This window comes from Plectropomus leopardus, chromosome 5 (assembly GCF_008729295.1).
Source record: "Plectropomus leopardus isolate mb chromosome 5, YSFRI_Pleo_2.0, whole genome shotgun sequence".
Taxonomy (NCBI): domain Eukaryota; kingdom Metazoa; phylum Chordata; class Actinopteri; order Perciformes; family Serranidae; genus Plectropomus; species Plectropomus leopardus.
This window is the reverse complement of record NC_056467.1, coordinates 6,252,885-6,269,838: the sequence shown is the minus strand read 5'-3', so window position 1 is coordinate 6,269,838 and position 16,954 is coordinate 6,252,885. Positions and strand designations below refer to the sequence as shown.

The window sequence follows — 16,954 nt, the reverse complement described above, 5'->3', positions numbered from 1 at the left end:
TCCGGTCAATATTTCCCAAAGAGGTCCAAAACTGAAATGGAAAGATCGATATAGAGTGGAGGAAATCCTTGGCTTACAGCCTTTTCTTGACACCTGCCAATGAAGCTGAATTTGTGATACACATAAATCTTTATTTCTTTTTTTTTTTTTTTACAAAAAAAGCACAGCACACTGCCTTTGGTTACAAAACACATCTCTGTCATTAAGAAGTGTTTGAACATGAAAAAAACAGCAGAAACATTTCACATTATGGAGTTTTAAAGGTCCAGTGTGTGGGATTCAGTGACATCTAGTGGTCAGGTCACAGAACTGAAACTTCCCCATGTGCCAAGCGTGAAAGAGAACTACGGTGGCCTTTGCAAAAAATATGAAAATGCGTATGAAATTATCTAGAGCCAGTGTCTGGTTTGTCCATTCTGAGCTACTGTATACAAAAATGGAGGACTCCATGGAAAAGGATTTGCTCCTTGGGTAGATATAACTGCTCATTTTAAGGAAACAAAAACTACAATTCTAATGAGGCTGTACCCAACCCAGATGAATCAGATGTGACTGTTTAATACGAATACTCGATGATTTGTTTTGAAGTTTGAGCATGCTCCACGGCAAATTTAGTGTGACAGTGACATGCACGTAAAACAGTAGACGTGCTAACTGCATTCACAAAGGATCGTAAATGTGCAACATTTTTTGCAGACACTAGATAATAAACAAAAGCCAGAGACTGTATCACATGAAGCTGCTGTGAGCTGTAAATTCACCATTTCTAAGCAGAATGTCTCTCCTCTCTTCTCCTCTGTGCCGCTGCCTGCATGTCCGCAACTCGCTGTACTAAAGAGTAGCGTGAAAGTCAAGAGCACTCACTCTGCAGCAAAAATACTCTGCAAGGGGAAAAATACAAGCCCAACTTTCAAGGGCCAGCCCTAATTTCTTATTTTCAGGTGATTATAAACTAATAAACATAGTTATAAATAATCTAATACAGTTTCTGCCCATAGATGCCCTTAAATCCTACACACCGGACCTTTCAATCAGATATACTTTACAATGCAAGGCCATTACTAACTTCTAGCAGACTCTAAAACTTAATTTGCATCAAGTTCTCCCTGAAATAAGAGAGCCCTTGGCAGCATCAGCTAAGAAATGCAAGGCTTATCATGTGTCCTTAAGACAGAAGACACCCATTTTCCTGGAAATTTGGTGGACCTTGATCTGAAAGTGAGCAGGAGGCAGAATTAATTGATTAACCGTCAACAGGGAGGGAAACAGCACACTTACATTTACAGCAGCATTATGTAGTGTGTTAGTTGTGACAGAGAGATGTAACCATTGGACTGATGTGATCACACACGCACATCAAAATTCAATATATAATCTTCTCATTGGTTAATATAAGAGGTCTAATCAATAATATATCCGTTTGGGCCTCAACATATATTTCTTATGGCACAACATTCCCATCATTTCCAAAGTACTCCCATTCCATGTCATAGTTTATGCAGTATTTATGTCTGTACATGACTGAGTTAGTCAAGGCTCGATGAGTCAAAAGTGACATGTTGGGTGGGATCAGCCAACTGTAGCACAGAAAATCAAGCACACTCATGGTCCCTCATTAGAGCATGTTTCCATAGTCAGTTACATATTGACATGATGTACAGTCTTAGGTAAGTGTCATCCAGTTCCTCTGCTCCATATTCTCTGTCTCTTTACTCAGCAGCCCACTCTGGAAAAAGTCCTCTGCGTATTTTGGCGGGTTAGGGTTAGGGTTCATGTCCCTGAGCATCTAAGCAGCGGCCTGTGCTGCCTGCTGCGCCTGCCTCCTCTCGTTGTAGGCATTGTACACATCCAAGAACATGTCCTTGCACGAAATGCGTGCCTTCAGTTTGGAGCAGATGAGGAAGGAGCCGGCCATCTTGCGGTGGAGGGAGTACGACTCCTCCGGTGGAGGGGTGAGACGGTGGCGTAGCATGACGGGGATGAGGCTCTGGATGCGCTGGGTGGTGCTCTGGGTGCCAAAGTCGAAGGGCTCCTCACATGCAAAGGCTTCCCCCAGGATCATCACCGCCTCAACGTGGGCGTCCTCAAAGGCCTGGTAAGGAGCGTGGAGAGGCATTAAAATGACTACGTGCATAATTACCAATATAATATTTCCATAGACTTATGGTGCTGCAATTATGGAGCTACAATCCATACAGTCTGTGGTGTGCTAAAATTGAGCATGGTGGATTTGACAGAGTTAGCAGTTCAGCGTGCAGAGATGCCACCAAAACGTTCCAACCACCTACACCTAAACACCTATAGTATCTAATGGCATTTGACGCTTCAGTTGACATGATGGGTATTCAATAAAGTAGGAAAAAAGGTATTAAATTAAGATATCCATTGGTATTGGCATCACTGAAAGAGTACCCGTATTGTACTGAGATTGTTATTTTGTAAACTGTACCCTACCCTTGTAAAGATGTCATATAAAAAGAAAAACACCCACAAAGACAAAACTGGATGACATTTAGAGAGCATACAGTGCATTGTTTGGCCAACACTGAAAAACTGAAAAATGTACTCACTTCTCCTGACATTAACAAGGTAAATACAGGACTGAAAGCACAACCTCTTTGGCAAACATATGACAAAAATGTTTAGAAGTAGGAGGATTATGCACTCTTACTACTGTGAAAACACAGCAGAGGGAGTGAGACTGAGGTAGGAAAAGACACAAATGAATGGACAAGAGACAGAGGAGGATAAACCACATCAAAAATAAATGAGCACAGCAGCACAGACCAAAATATCTTACCTTGGTCTCGAAGCCTGTCAGGAATTTCAGGTCCTTCGATTTGGAAAGAACTGTGGCTCGATCACCCACAGAGGCTGCATACACCACCTGAACACACACACACAGACACACACAGACACACACAGACACACACAGACACACGCACGCAAACGCACAGACACACGCACACACACAGATCAAACAATGATATGGATGTGGTGATCATGTTTATTTTAAGAGCTCCATTTTAGATTGAAGTAGCTGCCTGTAGGAGTGCGTGCAAATGCATGTGATTGTGTATGACTGTTTTATTTTTCCTCAAATTTAGCCAAAGACCCTGGTGCTTAATTATTCACAGAAATCTTGCTGCATAAATCATGTTGTGTGGGCCACTGGTGGGTGTCTTATAATTTTAGATTCATCATACCTGTATGTAGTCATCTGTGAAGGATTCTGGGTAGCCTCTGCACGCTCCAAAGTCCAACAGAACAACCTACAGACAAAACGAGAGTTTTATGCATCTGCTGCATAAATAATGTTTTGGTTTTTGAGCAATTAAATATTTTATCACCACCGCATCTATTTCTGTGTTTAACTTGTCATTTAAATCTTCAATGTCAGATTTCTGTCACCTTGTTGGTGTCAGAGTTGTAGAAGAAGTTGGCCCAGTTTGGATCCGTCTGCATGAATCTGAACTCAAACAGCTCCCGGAGACACAACTGAAGGATCTTGAAACAGATCTGGAGACGGGAGGAGAAGAGCGGGTCATGTTTAATGCTGTTCATTTCTTCATGCTAGAGCTCTGGTGCAGGGCACTGCCACACACTCACGATGTCAAAAGATCCTGCATTACTGTAGGTCATGCTCCGTGTGCATGAGTCTCAACTGTTAAATGCGCATTTTCACGGTGCCAAATTTTCACTGCTGCACTATTTGAGGTCCTGCTGTATAATTTACCAGCCAGTAACATGTTTCTGTGAGAATTAATGAGTAATGTATCAGCTCAGTTCTGCCCCCAGTTCTGCATGGATATTACAAATAAAAGTGATCTACTCTGTGCTTCCTATTACTAACAAGGGGTAAAAAATCAACACAAGTCCAGGGTGAAGGATCAGAGCTGCTCCTTCTTGTCATAGGGCGTCAGCTCTTTCAATTCGAGGTCTTTCAGCCACTTATTGTCTATGTAGCAGTCTCACTATGGTCCTTATTTAAACTTCCTTTCTTTTCAGTGTTCTTTCTGACCAGCACTTTTATAACTTAAAGGTGGATTATCACACCTCATTTCCTCATCAGATATGACTTTGGTGAATTAGAAATAAATTAACCATCACCACCTACATGTAATACAATAACAATGGGCCTCACCAATATATGAATATATTATATTATATATCCAAGTTATTTTCTTGTTTTTTTTTTTTTGCTTAAGAAATGTCCAAACAAAAGTGTACATCAGGTTCACGGCGTGTTCTTAACATGCAGCATTTCCACACTCACAAATAGACGAGGAAGAAGAACAAGAAGAACAATAACAAGGACAAGAACAAAAAAAAAAACAAGAAAGTTTAACAGTTCTGAAGTGGAGGTTCCTTTGCAGAAAGAGAACGCCAATCAAGCTGTCATATTTAGTAGCATCACTAGGACATATAAAGATATATTTTGTAACATGTTCAATTACTAATTACTGTTGTTATTATTAGGCAAGTTTCCCATTGACCTGACTGATGTGAAGACCATAGTGCTTATTTAAAATATTGAAAATGACAAACAAATATGATAAAGTACTATTGTAATATAAATTCATTGTAATTTGAACAACTGCAGAACTGTGAAAAAACATCAATTATTTTGTGCAAACATTTCAGAAAAAAAGTGCTTAAGTGTGCCCTTGAGTGTATCTACTTTTCTTATGTCCTCTTAAAAACGATTGGTGAATGAGGCCCGATATTTAATTAGGGTGCTTCAAGAACCTTCTGCTACAGTCATTTGTAAGACCATGTGTCCGTTAAGTCAACCCGTACCTCATTCCTGGTCTCCTGGTCCAGGTCTACGCAGCGGTCCAGTGGGACTCCTTGAACCAGCTCCATGGCCAGCACCCTGCGGCCGGACAGCTCATCGATCACCTCAGGGATTTGGAAATACTCGTTTCCCTCCAGCATGGACCTGCAAGCCAGAGACAAGTGATCAAAAAAAAAAAGTAAAGACAAGCCATTTGTGACAAGCAGTTTGTGCATTTGCAGAATATGTAGAATAAACGTCAAATCAATTAGAAAATGTGCAAATACAGACAATTAACAGTGATTAAATATTGTGAGTTAACATTAAGAGTAAATTAAATGTGCTACATAGAAATTCATCACAATCACAAAAATATTAAGAGAGAGAGTACTTCTCAATCTATAGAAATTAATAAAAATAAATGGGAAAAAAATAAATCTTTAGTAAAGAACCTAAAAGTAAGCTATGCATTTTCATCAGACCCAACATATAAAAGGAATAGACTGATTTTGAATAAAATCTAAAATAACTTCAATGGAGAGCAACATAGAGTTTATCTGCAATATATATGCAGTTTTGCAGCAGGAAGAAATATTAAGTGAACAGTCTCATAATAGAATAACCATCCTGTATCTTTAAAGCTGACTTGGTGTGGTGTCTGTGCAGTTAAATGGTGTGTAACGGCTCACTGGTGGGCTTCATTGTAGGAGGCTTTATGGTTCAATGCGCCACAAACCTACCTGAACTTCTTTGCACACTCGGCTTCTCTCTTGTAGTCACACTCCCAGGCCAGCTCCCTCTGAAGAACCTCTAAGCTGCTGTCTGCAAACAGACCTGCAGACAAATAAACAGAGACATACAGACTGTCATCTCTAAACACAACACCAGGGTCTCTGCAAATGAGCAAAGCGTGAAAACAATTCTCGTATTGTCGGTGGGACTGTGATTGTGTAAACTACATTGGAAAGAAAAAACAAAACAACAACAAGTTCGTAATCAATATTCATGTAAGTAGTTTGTTTTTGACTGAAGAGTGTAGGATTGGGCATAAAAAGGAAACAATTAAAATCTTTTGCAATTTTCGTTTGATTGCTTACACACATTAGGCAAATTATAGTTCAATTTAATCCAGCGCTCACACCTTCTTTGCATAGCAAGAGTCCTCTCCGATTTTTAATTATGTTTTTATTGCTTTCACAGAATTTTCTTTGAGTTTTAACACACTTTTCAAAACAGTTAACTTGGGCTGTACATAATAGTTCAGAGTTTCATTCATAATGTCATAATGTTCTTTTCATACTGTTTCAACCCAGTATTTCTGCACAGTTGCAGATAAATGTTACACTATTATGATTAGTATTATAGGATTGCTAAAACAGGATTCCAGTGGTGGCAGCGTAAAGTTGTTTCTAACTCTTGTAATCCAAATATTTTCTTTATAATATTAATTATATTTTTTTTATTTGATAGCATTTCTTGAAAAAAAATAGATGTAATCATTTCCAAAATTCACAACATGCTTTCAGATAATGAAATATTCTGCTTCAATCCATATTTCTCGGTGCTGAGCATTTGTAGAACAAAATTTTTACTGCAGTCAAAAAACTGTCCCGTGCTTACAACAACAAAAAGGCGTATGCACCTGTACCAACGGGGTTACTGCAGCAGTCTGACACCATAAATCACATTTATATAACCACAAAAACAAAAAAAATGAAAAAGATCTATTTAGGCTCTAAAAAAATTACATTTAGATGAGTTACATTCATTTAAGAAAAAAAACACTAACTCATTTAATCCAGTGAATCACTTAATTCACCTGGGGATTTTCTTTATGACAACAAACATTTGAAGCTTAATTAAAACACTTCGATAGAAGCTTCAAATGTAAAAATAAATAAATAAATAAAAAGACATTTATTACAGTCCTACAATTAACACCCTTCCCAAAGAGAGACAGAGAATAACTGTGTCTGTGTAGATTTTTTTGGAGACTGCTCTCTTGAGTCTAAATATTGCCAAAACCTGTGAGAGCTCTGTGCACAAATTACTAATGAGTTCTCAACCTAATAAGAGGTTAATGGATTAAACCCTGTCATTTTGATTTCTTGCAGTATGTACACGATATCTAATGTGGCAAAATAGTTACATTTTGTAGTTATTTTGCCACATTAGATATCGTGTACATATATTGTGTGAGAATCTTTTTAGCCATTTTATCCATAGTAAAACAAATAAAATATAAATGGTGTTGTCGCGTCCCTGTTAACAACATTATCTACAGTTCTATTTAGTGTGACAAAAACAGATTTACAATGCTTTGCTGTACACACGTTTTATAGTAACACCTGAAGTATAGCATGACTGATTTAACTCTGAGGGTGCTGCACGAATGTTGAAGTGATGGCTGCATAGCTTGATATTAACAGCTGATTTTCCATGTCCTCATGCATGATTAAATAAATGAGAAAATCATACAATTCAGCGCTGATTGTATGTTCTGTATGTTTGATTTTGATAGATGTATGTACTCATATGATGTATGAGTTTTGAGAAGGCCATGTTATTTCACAAACAAAATGTGTCCTTTGTGCCATTTTGTGTTCTGTTAAAAGCTTTGTGTGACTCATTTTCAAAAAGTAAACTGTCAATTTCAAAAAGTGCCATCACAATGAAGAAAAACTGAAATGATGCTCTCATCATCACTGTCACTCAGCAGCAACTGTGTCACCTCTTTTAACCTGCAACTATAGCACCACCTAACGGTCTACTGCCATAGTGGAAATGCTGGAATGAAAGAGAACAGAAATTTATCAATGGGAGAACAATCTACAGTCACCTCCCAACATAACGATGGGGAAATGTCAAAGACGATGACAGAAAATGAGTTGAAATCTCCAGCTTTTTTGAGTAAGAAAATCGCAGAATTTGCATTTCTTATCCTCAATATATGACGTTACACTAAAATGAATATTAATGTTGCAGTTACCTTCTGGCAGGACCACGCTCATTTTTAGGACTGACATCAGGTTGTTTATGTCACTGTGGATGCTCTCTGCCACTCCAGGGTACTGGGAGGAAATAACAGACAAAATCAGTGAGGACAGAGACTGACAGAAGTAGCGAAGGAGACAGAAAGAGTGTGTATGAATACCTGGATCTTCATTGCGATCTCTCTTCCATCTTTTAAAACCCCATGATGCACCTGGCCGATGGAAGCTGCAGCAAACGGTTTGTCTTCAAAGGACGATAGCTTATCTCGCCAGCCGGGCCCCAGTTCCTCCTCCAGAACTTTCTACACATCAGACCCACACAGAAAAAGTTCTTACTCTGAGGAAAGCTTTAAACTCGAATTACCACCTCAAAGTGCAGTTACAGCTTACACCAATGTCTGGAAACATGCGTGCTTCACACAAGTAACTTCCCACCGGACGCACAGAAGATCTAAACAATCAGAACGGTTTCAAGGTGGGCGCTCAAAATTGGCTTCATCAATTCAGCATCTGACCAAATGTCTTCCCGTCTGTTCCTGATTTATGAGGCTGACGGAGGTTCAGAAAAGTGTTTTTGCAGAACATTATGATGTCTCGGTAAAGTTGAGGGTTCATCCTTTTTGTTAGAATCTGTCATAATTAGCATATGAATTCTTGAGTTATGGCCAAAGGCATGTTTTGAGAGCTCACTGTGACCTTGACCTATGACGTTCGACTACGAAAATCTAATCGGGTAATTGCTGAGTCCACATGGACATTTGTGCCAAATTTGAGGAAATTTCCTAAAGACCTTTTTAAGATATCACATTCGTGTAAATGCGACGGATGCAAGGTCAGAGTGGCGTTGACCTTTCACCACCAAATTCTGATTAGTTCATCCTGACTTTAAGTCGCCATTTGCAAAGTTTTCTTGAGATGTTGCACTCATGAAAATGAGATGGGTGGGAGGTCATAGTGACTTTGACCTTTGATTTTTGACCACCAAAATCTTATCAGGTCATCGTTGAGTCTAAGTGTGCGTTAGTGCCAAATTTGAAGAAATTCCCTCAAGGCATACCTTAGATATCTTGTTCAAGAAAATGAGACGGACGGATAACCCAGAAACATTATTCCTCCGGTCATGGCAATCACCAGCGTGGAGGCATAAAAATAAATCTGAACTTTGAAATCTAACCTGCAAACATAAAGTTGCCCCTGTGATTAAAACTTACTTGGTCAAACCATCCTCTGCGATATCTCATCAACACACTTTGCAGCACTTTCCGGACATTATTTACTCCTAGTCCACAAGATGACAATGTTTTAGGGGCATTTTTGGGCTTACACTCATCTGCCAGGTGGGCATGAAGTCTGCGCTCTGCCGGACCCTCTCAAAGATCCTCTGCAGCTGGGGATTGATGAAGTTATTGTCTATAGAGAAACATGATGAGAAATTGTCAGAAAAGAAAAACATTTTCCCTAAAAAGAAATCCTCTGTGATTGTGAGGACATCTGAAAATTATTTTGCGCTGATGTTACAGTTTGTACCTTGAAGGCTGAACATCTGTCCGATCTTTAGTGCGGCCCCTCGGACCTTGCACAGCGTGTTGACTATTCTCTCAGCATTGGCCTCTGACAGGATCGGAGAGTCTAACAGGGCATTCATCTCTGCAGAACAGACAGCACACACAGGATTATTAGCAGTGATACAAAGCACAACGTGCACCAAGTACAATAGCACAAACAAAGAGTAATTAGTCTTAGCCAATATCTTTAAACTACAGCATGTAAATAATTAAGCTCCAGCCCTCACTAGCCAACTGTAGAAAGCAGCATATAAAAACGGGGTTAGTGATACATCATTAAACACTGCTCATTCAGTGCATATTAAAGCCTGTCTTAGTTCTTGTTAATAGCTTTGATTTAATGTCTGTCCAGAGCCTAGCAGGTGCTGATACATGAGAAACTTCTCTGGGGCCGACCAGCTGTCCATCTGTCTGCTGGATCTGCCGAGCGTGCACTGGACCAGAAGCTCTTTTACATGATGGGAGGAGCACATTGGAGAAGAATATCTTTACCTTCTTTTTGTTTGCCTCCCAAAGACTTTTTTGCCACTTCTGCAATGGTACCAATCCCGAGTCCTACTGCCAGTCCTGCATCAGAGAGACGGAGACACAAGTGATTTTTAGATTTAGAGCCACTTAAGTGATGCTTGAGGGAAGCACTCATATGACACAGCTTCTGCTATACTGCTGCTACCAGTAGAAAAGTAATATTTCATGTCTTATTTAAAAAAAAATCTTACACTTGAAAAATACTGCAAGTTAAAAAATATAAAACAATAATATGTATTAGGGGTGGGAATTAGCCACTGCACAATTGATTCAGAGCACTACGATGTGATCATAATGCAAAAATCACTATATTTGTGATTTCTATACATGATTTTCTCACTGTGACACTACTTGCCACTTTTAATACAACATATGTCACAATCCATAATGAAAATGAACAGATTAATTTACCTGCATACAGAGAGGCTGTTGACCAAGTCTGTTTTCCATTCAGCATCATAGATTTCAAAATGCCTCCATATGCTAGCTTTTAAACTGTCTACGGTTGCTCACGCACAGCCACCCGAACCTAATTTCAAGACCAAGCCTCAACTTTAAGACAGCGCACATTTCTGTTTCCATTACCTATAAGTGTTCAACTGATTCCGTTATGAGGAACGTACAGCCTGGTTTTATAACATTGTCACATGAGGTCATTATGTCCAGAATTCGTTTCTACATTAAGTTTTTAATTTTTATGCACTGACACACCTTTTCAAAACAGAACTGCGACGCATTTAAGAAATGATTTCTCCTCCTTCGCACATTCCTGTAGTATTAGAGTAAGTAGAAAATTATTTCCAAACTGTGAAAATTCCCATAAATGCCCCCTCAAGTTGGAAAAACTGGTACACAAGTTGCAGAGTTCACATCTTATATGCAGAACGATGGTGGACAAAGATGTAATTAATTTTTTATTAATTCGCATATTGTGTCCAAGTAGAGCGACCTAAATTATTTAGAAAAGTTATTTATTAGCATTATTTAAGTAAGGCAATATGTTAGATGTTTTGCAGAAACAAGTCTGGTATAAAATCATTTTGTCATATTAAGTGTCAAACTATGATCAATGTGTTGTTTAAATGCTATGAGCAATAAAACACGTTTTTTTTGTAGCATGTAAGTTTTAATGTGTTGTTTCCACATTATAACATATGTCTGTGAATACACTGAAGTCCGGGGGAATAACTTCCCAACTTGGGACATGGGACCATCCGAGGAGCACGTAATAGTAGGAATTTAGGAATTTAGGAATTTGTTTTGGCAAAAACCTTCAAACTAATTTGAGGCAATACATTCAGACTCCATACCATCATATTTAGCTATAAGGTTTTTCACAAAGCAACACTGAACAACACAGCTCACAGTACAGAGGTGTTTGTACATTTGTTACATACTACAGCAGGTGTAAAGTTGTGAGTAATGTCACTGCCCTCAACTTGAGATATTTTTATTGCACTATCAGTATTGGTATAACAATAAAACACTGTCCTGTAGATTTGTCTCGTGACAACTGTCATCACATGGGAGGTCTTGAAATGTTTTATAGCTGCACTGTGAGTTATATTACTGCTGGCTGTGCCCTTTATTTCTAGCATGGTATCAAATAGTGTGTTATTTAAGTTAATCATTCCTCCTTTGACAACAGTGTAAGGAAATTCTGTCTTGCCAACTATGACATTAGCAACAAGGGGAAAAAAAACGTATAAAAAAGTATTTTGTTCTCACCTCCAAAATTAACCAGCCTGCTGATTCTTGTGGCTGGGACCTTCCTCTCTTTGGCACGTTCACTCAACTGAGGAAACACACAGAAAACAACAAAAAAAATGTATTCAAAATCATTCCTAATGGGGTTTTTGATTAGACGCTTAAACAGAAACAAAATAACCTTGAACTATGTCACAAAGGTCAACATACCGTCTATAGACACACATTACATAACATGAGTCTACTCAAAATAAAGTCTATAACTACTGTGTATTTACTCAACATGTGTGTATAGGAGACAGAGTACATCACCACAAAGGGAGATAATCTCCATTATAACTTGTACTTGTATAAATACTTGCTTAATTAATGCTTAATTTATAATCCATTTATTACGCATGTTGCTTTACCCAAGTCATCATCTTCCTTATTTGAACAATCACTCATATGACAAGATAAAATGTACAAATGTAAAGTCACACAATGACCATCTCCTCATTACAGGATCTTTCTTTTTTTAGATACTACCACGCTCATCAAAATAATCCATAAAATTAGACAATAAAGAATTAAAAATAAATATTCTCAATGGTGGGCTTTACAGGTGGTAACAGCTTCATAGAGCTTCATACATACATTATCGGCAATAATTAATTTGCTTTTATATCAAAGTTAGGCTGCAGATTAAGTTTTTAAACTAACCTTCTGTTTGACAGGTTTGACCAGAGCTTGCTTGGCCTCTCTCGCTTTCTTGATGTCCTCTGGTGTGAGTCTGGCCACCACCGTGTCATGGACAGACCTGGTCTGGTAGTAGTACCGCTGGAGACCTGGGGATGTGTGGAGGAAGCGAGCGCTTTGTCCTGGCCAGCCTGCCCCTGAAGGAGAGCCCCCTGCGGAGGGAGGAACTCCTAAAAAGAGGAGAGGGCAATGTTTATTGAATATACTTTTTAAAAAGTTAGCATAATCAAAGTGGAAATAATAAGATAATCTAATGACTTGGACATGTTTTCTAAAAAGTGTATATTTTATACTTGATAATTTGTGTTCATATTGATTCACAATGTTTTCAACACTGAAAAAGGGCCAGTGGCATTAAGATATAGTTATGCAAAAAAAAAAATCTTTTGGTGTCACATACTTAGTTCATATTAACAATACCTGCTGGCATCTCTGCTGCAGCTCCAGCTTCTGTGTGACTTTGCTCCGGAGCATCAGGAGGGAAGTCTGACCCTACAGCCCACTTAGCTGCCTCATCAGGGTCCATGTGCTCCCAGCCTTCGGCATCCGGAAACTCATCCTCCTTTATTGACTGTTGCTACAGAAACAGAGGAGTTAAGTCATTCAGCTAAATCTTTGCTATATGTAAATAGAACTTGAGCTGCATTTATCTGTTGTTTTTATTATCAATGAATTAATCTTTTAATGAATGAGTTTATCATTTAATGTGCAAATAATGTTAAATGCCCAGTACAAGTTCCCAGAGCCCAAAGTAAAGGATTCAGGGTCTAATCATTACCGCACTGCTGCCGCCCATAAAGGTGCCCACCAGTCCTTCCACCACATCCTGAGCAGCTTTCACCCCTGCTCCCATGGAGGAGTTACAGGCCATTAATCGGAGCTGTTCTCCTTGGGTGGTGACCAGGGCAGACCCCACTTTACCTGCCCCCCGCAGCATCTGCAGGACTTCTGACAGCATCACTGCATGCAGAGAGGTGAAGAGAGAGGAGGGAGTCAAGTTACACGGTGTAAGATGACAGGAGTGACAGTTTTTTAAAAAGTACACTTAACAAAAACTCTTAAACCAATGCCACAGATATGACCGATTGTCCTCCTTTAAACTGTATAATAAAAATAAAATGACATGTTTGGTGATCTAACTGCATTATCCTCAAAAAATATTTTTAATTATCATTATGTTTATTTAGAATTTTTCATTATGTGTGTGTGTGTGTGTGTGTGTGTGTGTGTTGCTGTTCATACATCCCTGTTCTTTTCAATAAAAGCAGGTTCTAATAATCTCCTTTTTTAAATTTTATTTCATTTATTTTTATTTATTCATTCTGTTGTTAGTTTTTTTGATCTATCTTTTGCATATTTTTATATATTATTATTATTATAAATATATATAAATGATTGTCCTTTTATTTACTTTAAATTGTCTTTTATTGCATATCTATTTATTTTTTAACTTACTCATTTGTTTTCCTTAATATGTGAAAGTATGCATATATAGATGAATATGTGCTTATATGTACATATGCGTACATGTGGGTGAACATATGTATGCATATGCATGTGGGAGTGTATGTACATGTATATACATACATATATAAATATACAGATATTTTGTCTTGTATTACTTTATATTGTTTTATTTGCTTTTCAAAATATACTACACTATGGTTTAAAAAGGAAAAAACAACAACAGAATAAGGAGTATTGATGTAATGCTGGCTTAGAAAATAGTTTTAATCATATTAAAAGTGTATTACTATAATTTTTTTGTAATCATAAATAAAAATAAATGGCAATGCCATTAATTTATGCAATACTCTGAAAATACAAATAAAAGAAAAGAAAAAGTACACAAAGTACCAGACACACCCACCACACCTTTCAACCCAAATAAGCTAATATTTACAACATAGTTTTGAAGGTATTTGTAATGTGACAGATCAATGTAAAGACACACATTTGTTATGTTATTGACCCGCTATAACCTTGAATATGATTTGCTACACATGTCAACACATGCTAATGTGTCATGAACACGTGTCGCATACAGTAGCGGCGCACTATTGACCTCCAATCTAGTAAATACAGTTTTATAACACATTTACAGACTTAAAAAAACAGCAACCACATACTCTTGGCTACATTAAGCAGCTCATTAGCTGGCTCCTGTATCACTTAGTGTCAACCATATTGTGTAACGTTAGCTGCTGAGTGAAGCTTGAAATCACAAGCTCGCTACAGTCAAACATTTATACACGTTTTTTTTAATCTTCCACATAAAAAAGATATATAATTAAATGAAAAATGTTGGTTTTTAACAAATTAAGTGACTCACTTTTCCTGAAGCTGTTTTATCCTTCCTTCTGTGACTGTCCTCTTCCACCGCTACACGGTTGTCTGTTTTGCAACGACTTGACACACGGAAGTTAAAAATTGACTGACTTGACCGCGCACCAACCACAATCCGAGTTTTGATAAATAGGCGGAACCCAAATCTGAAGGGAGGAGCTGTGTGTTCATTGACCAATAGTAGTGCAGAACACACGATGATGGACGTCTGAATGAAAACTGTTAGTCCAATCACAGTCAATATAAGGCGGGCTTTAAATGTAATAGCGGCTTATGAGAATTAAGGGGGTGTCGTCGTTTTGGAGGATGCCTTCATGCACGTGCAACAAGGCACTGTTACCAAACCCGAGAGGTGGACTGCTGATGTTGCCTAAGCACAGTTACAGGTACACATTTCAGCTACACTGTACACATTATGTTCAGAGTGTTTGTTACATTGTCTGCATGTTGTACCTTTTCTTTTTTTTTTTTGAATAGTCAGAGTAGTTTGTCATTGATACCAAATTTGATATGTGTTTTTTTTTCTTTTTTTTTTTTAAATCAACATAACTAAATATCTTTTTAAACAAGACTTGACTAGTATAATTAATTTGGAAGAAAAGATAAAGAAATTTCTGGAACAAAAACATGACATCATCATATATAATCATAACAAAGGAGACATTTATACGCATATCGCGTAGGTGCAAGGCTTTCAAAAAACTTTCCTGAGGGAAAGAACATTTGACATTACAAAAAAATATTTGATCTGACGAAGATCCAAGCAGGATCGAAACGCTGTCTTCAATAAACTTGTGTGGCATGGAGTAAGTGTACCTACAGAACAGCCATCTCCTTATTTACACTACATCACCGACCCCAGAACATGTCTATTGTGATTCTGTTTTACAGAGGATTTGCATGATCATATCTCAGTGCAATATTAGTATTATGCTACATGGTAGGCCTACATATGATTATTTTTTTTAAAAAAAAAAGGTTACTTGTGTAATGAATGTCAGTAAGGTCTACATGATAGAAATGCTGTTTACAGACGTCCACATGTATACACAGTGCACATGTCTGCTGGGCTGAGAAGGTGCTGTTCAGCTATTGCTTTTTACTGGCCTGTTTGAAATGCAAACATCTGCAATGAACCATGACACACATATTATATTTCTCTACCAATAACCATCTGAAGATACATTTTATAGTATACTATAGTGTAAAGATAGGCTACGTCAGATTTTTTTTGTGTTTTATTTCTAACACACAGGCACCTGCAGGTTTTGAAAGATAAGATAAAACTTTAATGATTTCTGTTGGCAAACTGGGTCACGGCAGCAAATAGAAACACACATGTGGAGGACTTCAAATGGGACTAAAACCAGATTATGAACTTGCCACAACAGTGTTAATATTAATCACAAAAAATAACAAAATAAGAGATGTTATGATGTCAAATAACAACAGGTGGACTTAGATAGTGAAAGAAAAATTAGTGTACATGATGAAATTATGACCCATATTTTTCTTAATTTGTCAGAGGACAAATTTTATTTAAAAAAAAAAGAAAAAGAAAAAAGAGATGCATGATAATACCACCAGAGTACCGGTATTGGCAGATATTGGCTTTAAGATGAAATATCAGACCATCAATCTAATTCTCCATCTATTTCATACAATATATATTGCTGGAATGCATGATATTGGATTTTTTACAAAGATCTGATATGCTGATATAATCGTTTCACTCATTTAGATGATATCAATATGAATACATCCACTTTTTTTTAAAACCCTACTTAAGTTTAATGATCATCAAGTGTCTTCTGCAGAATTAACATCATATTATGCATACTCTTATTGTGATGAGCCAACGGAAGATGGAGACTTAAAATACAATGCTTTTCAATGTATGTAATAAACAAAAACATATACATATTTATAAAACAATAACACATATAACACATATAACAATATATGTATGACCCAAGTTTTTGAAAGAAATCAAAGGTTTCAAAGGGTTAAGTAGGGAGCTGGAGTTATGATGTGGATACATATATAACTCTTTATAACTATAAGTATAAATGTATAATACACATATATATATTTCAACTTAGGGTTAATGTTACATATAAAGTGTGTGTGTGTGTGTGTGNCATATATAACTCTTTATAACTATAAGTATAAATGTATAATACACATATATATATTTCAACTTAGGGTTAATGTTACATATAAAGTGTGTGTGTGTGTGTGTGTGTGTGTGTGTGTGTGTGTGTGTGTGTGTGTATATATATATAATTACACACACACAC

The 16,954-nt window shown here is 37.4% G+C and overlaps 1 protein-coding gene across 2 annotated transcripts; it reads right to left on the bottom strand.

The window, feature by feature from the left end:
- Nucleotides 1–805: 805 nt before the first annotated feature.
- Nucleotides 806–14,722, bottom strand: coq8b (coenzyme Q8B). Of its 2 annotated transcripts, none has more exons than XM_042486525.1 (16): nucleotides 14,641–14,722; nucleotides 13,087–13,268; nucleotides 12,729–12,885; nucleotides 12,273–12,478; nucleotides 11,592–11,658; nucleotides 9,828–9,902; nucleotides 9,298–9,417; nucleotides 9,095–9,180; nucleotides 7,932–8,072; nucleotides 7,767–7,848; nucleotides 5,518–5,611; nucleotides 4,801–4,942; nucleotides 3,412–3,519; nucleotides 3,207–3,272; nucleotides 2,801–2,887; nucleotides 806–2,092 (listed from the first exon to the last, which is right to left on the bottom strand). In XM_042486525.1, coding segments are annotated over exons 1-16 (1,920 nt in total). In that variant the 5' UTR covers nucleotides 14,642–14,722; the 3' UTR covers nucleotides 806–1,786. The 2 variants fall into 2 exon arrangements, with proteins under 2 accessions (XP_042342459.1, XP_042342460.1); XM_042486526.1 differs by having other exon boundaries at nucleotides 12,729–12,879.
- Nucleotides 14,723–16,954: the final 2,232 nt, after the last annotated feature.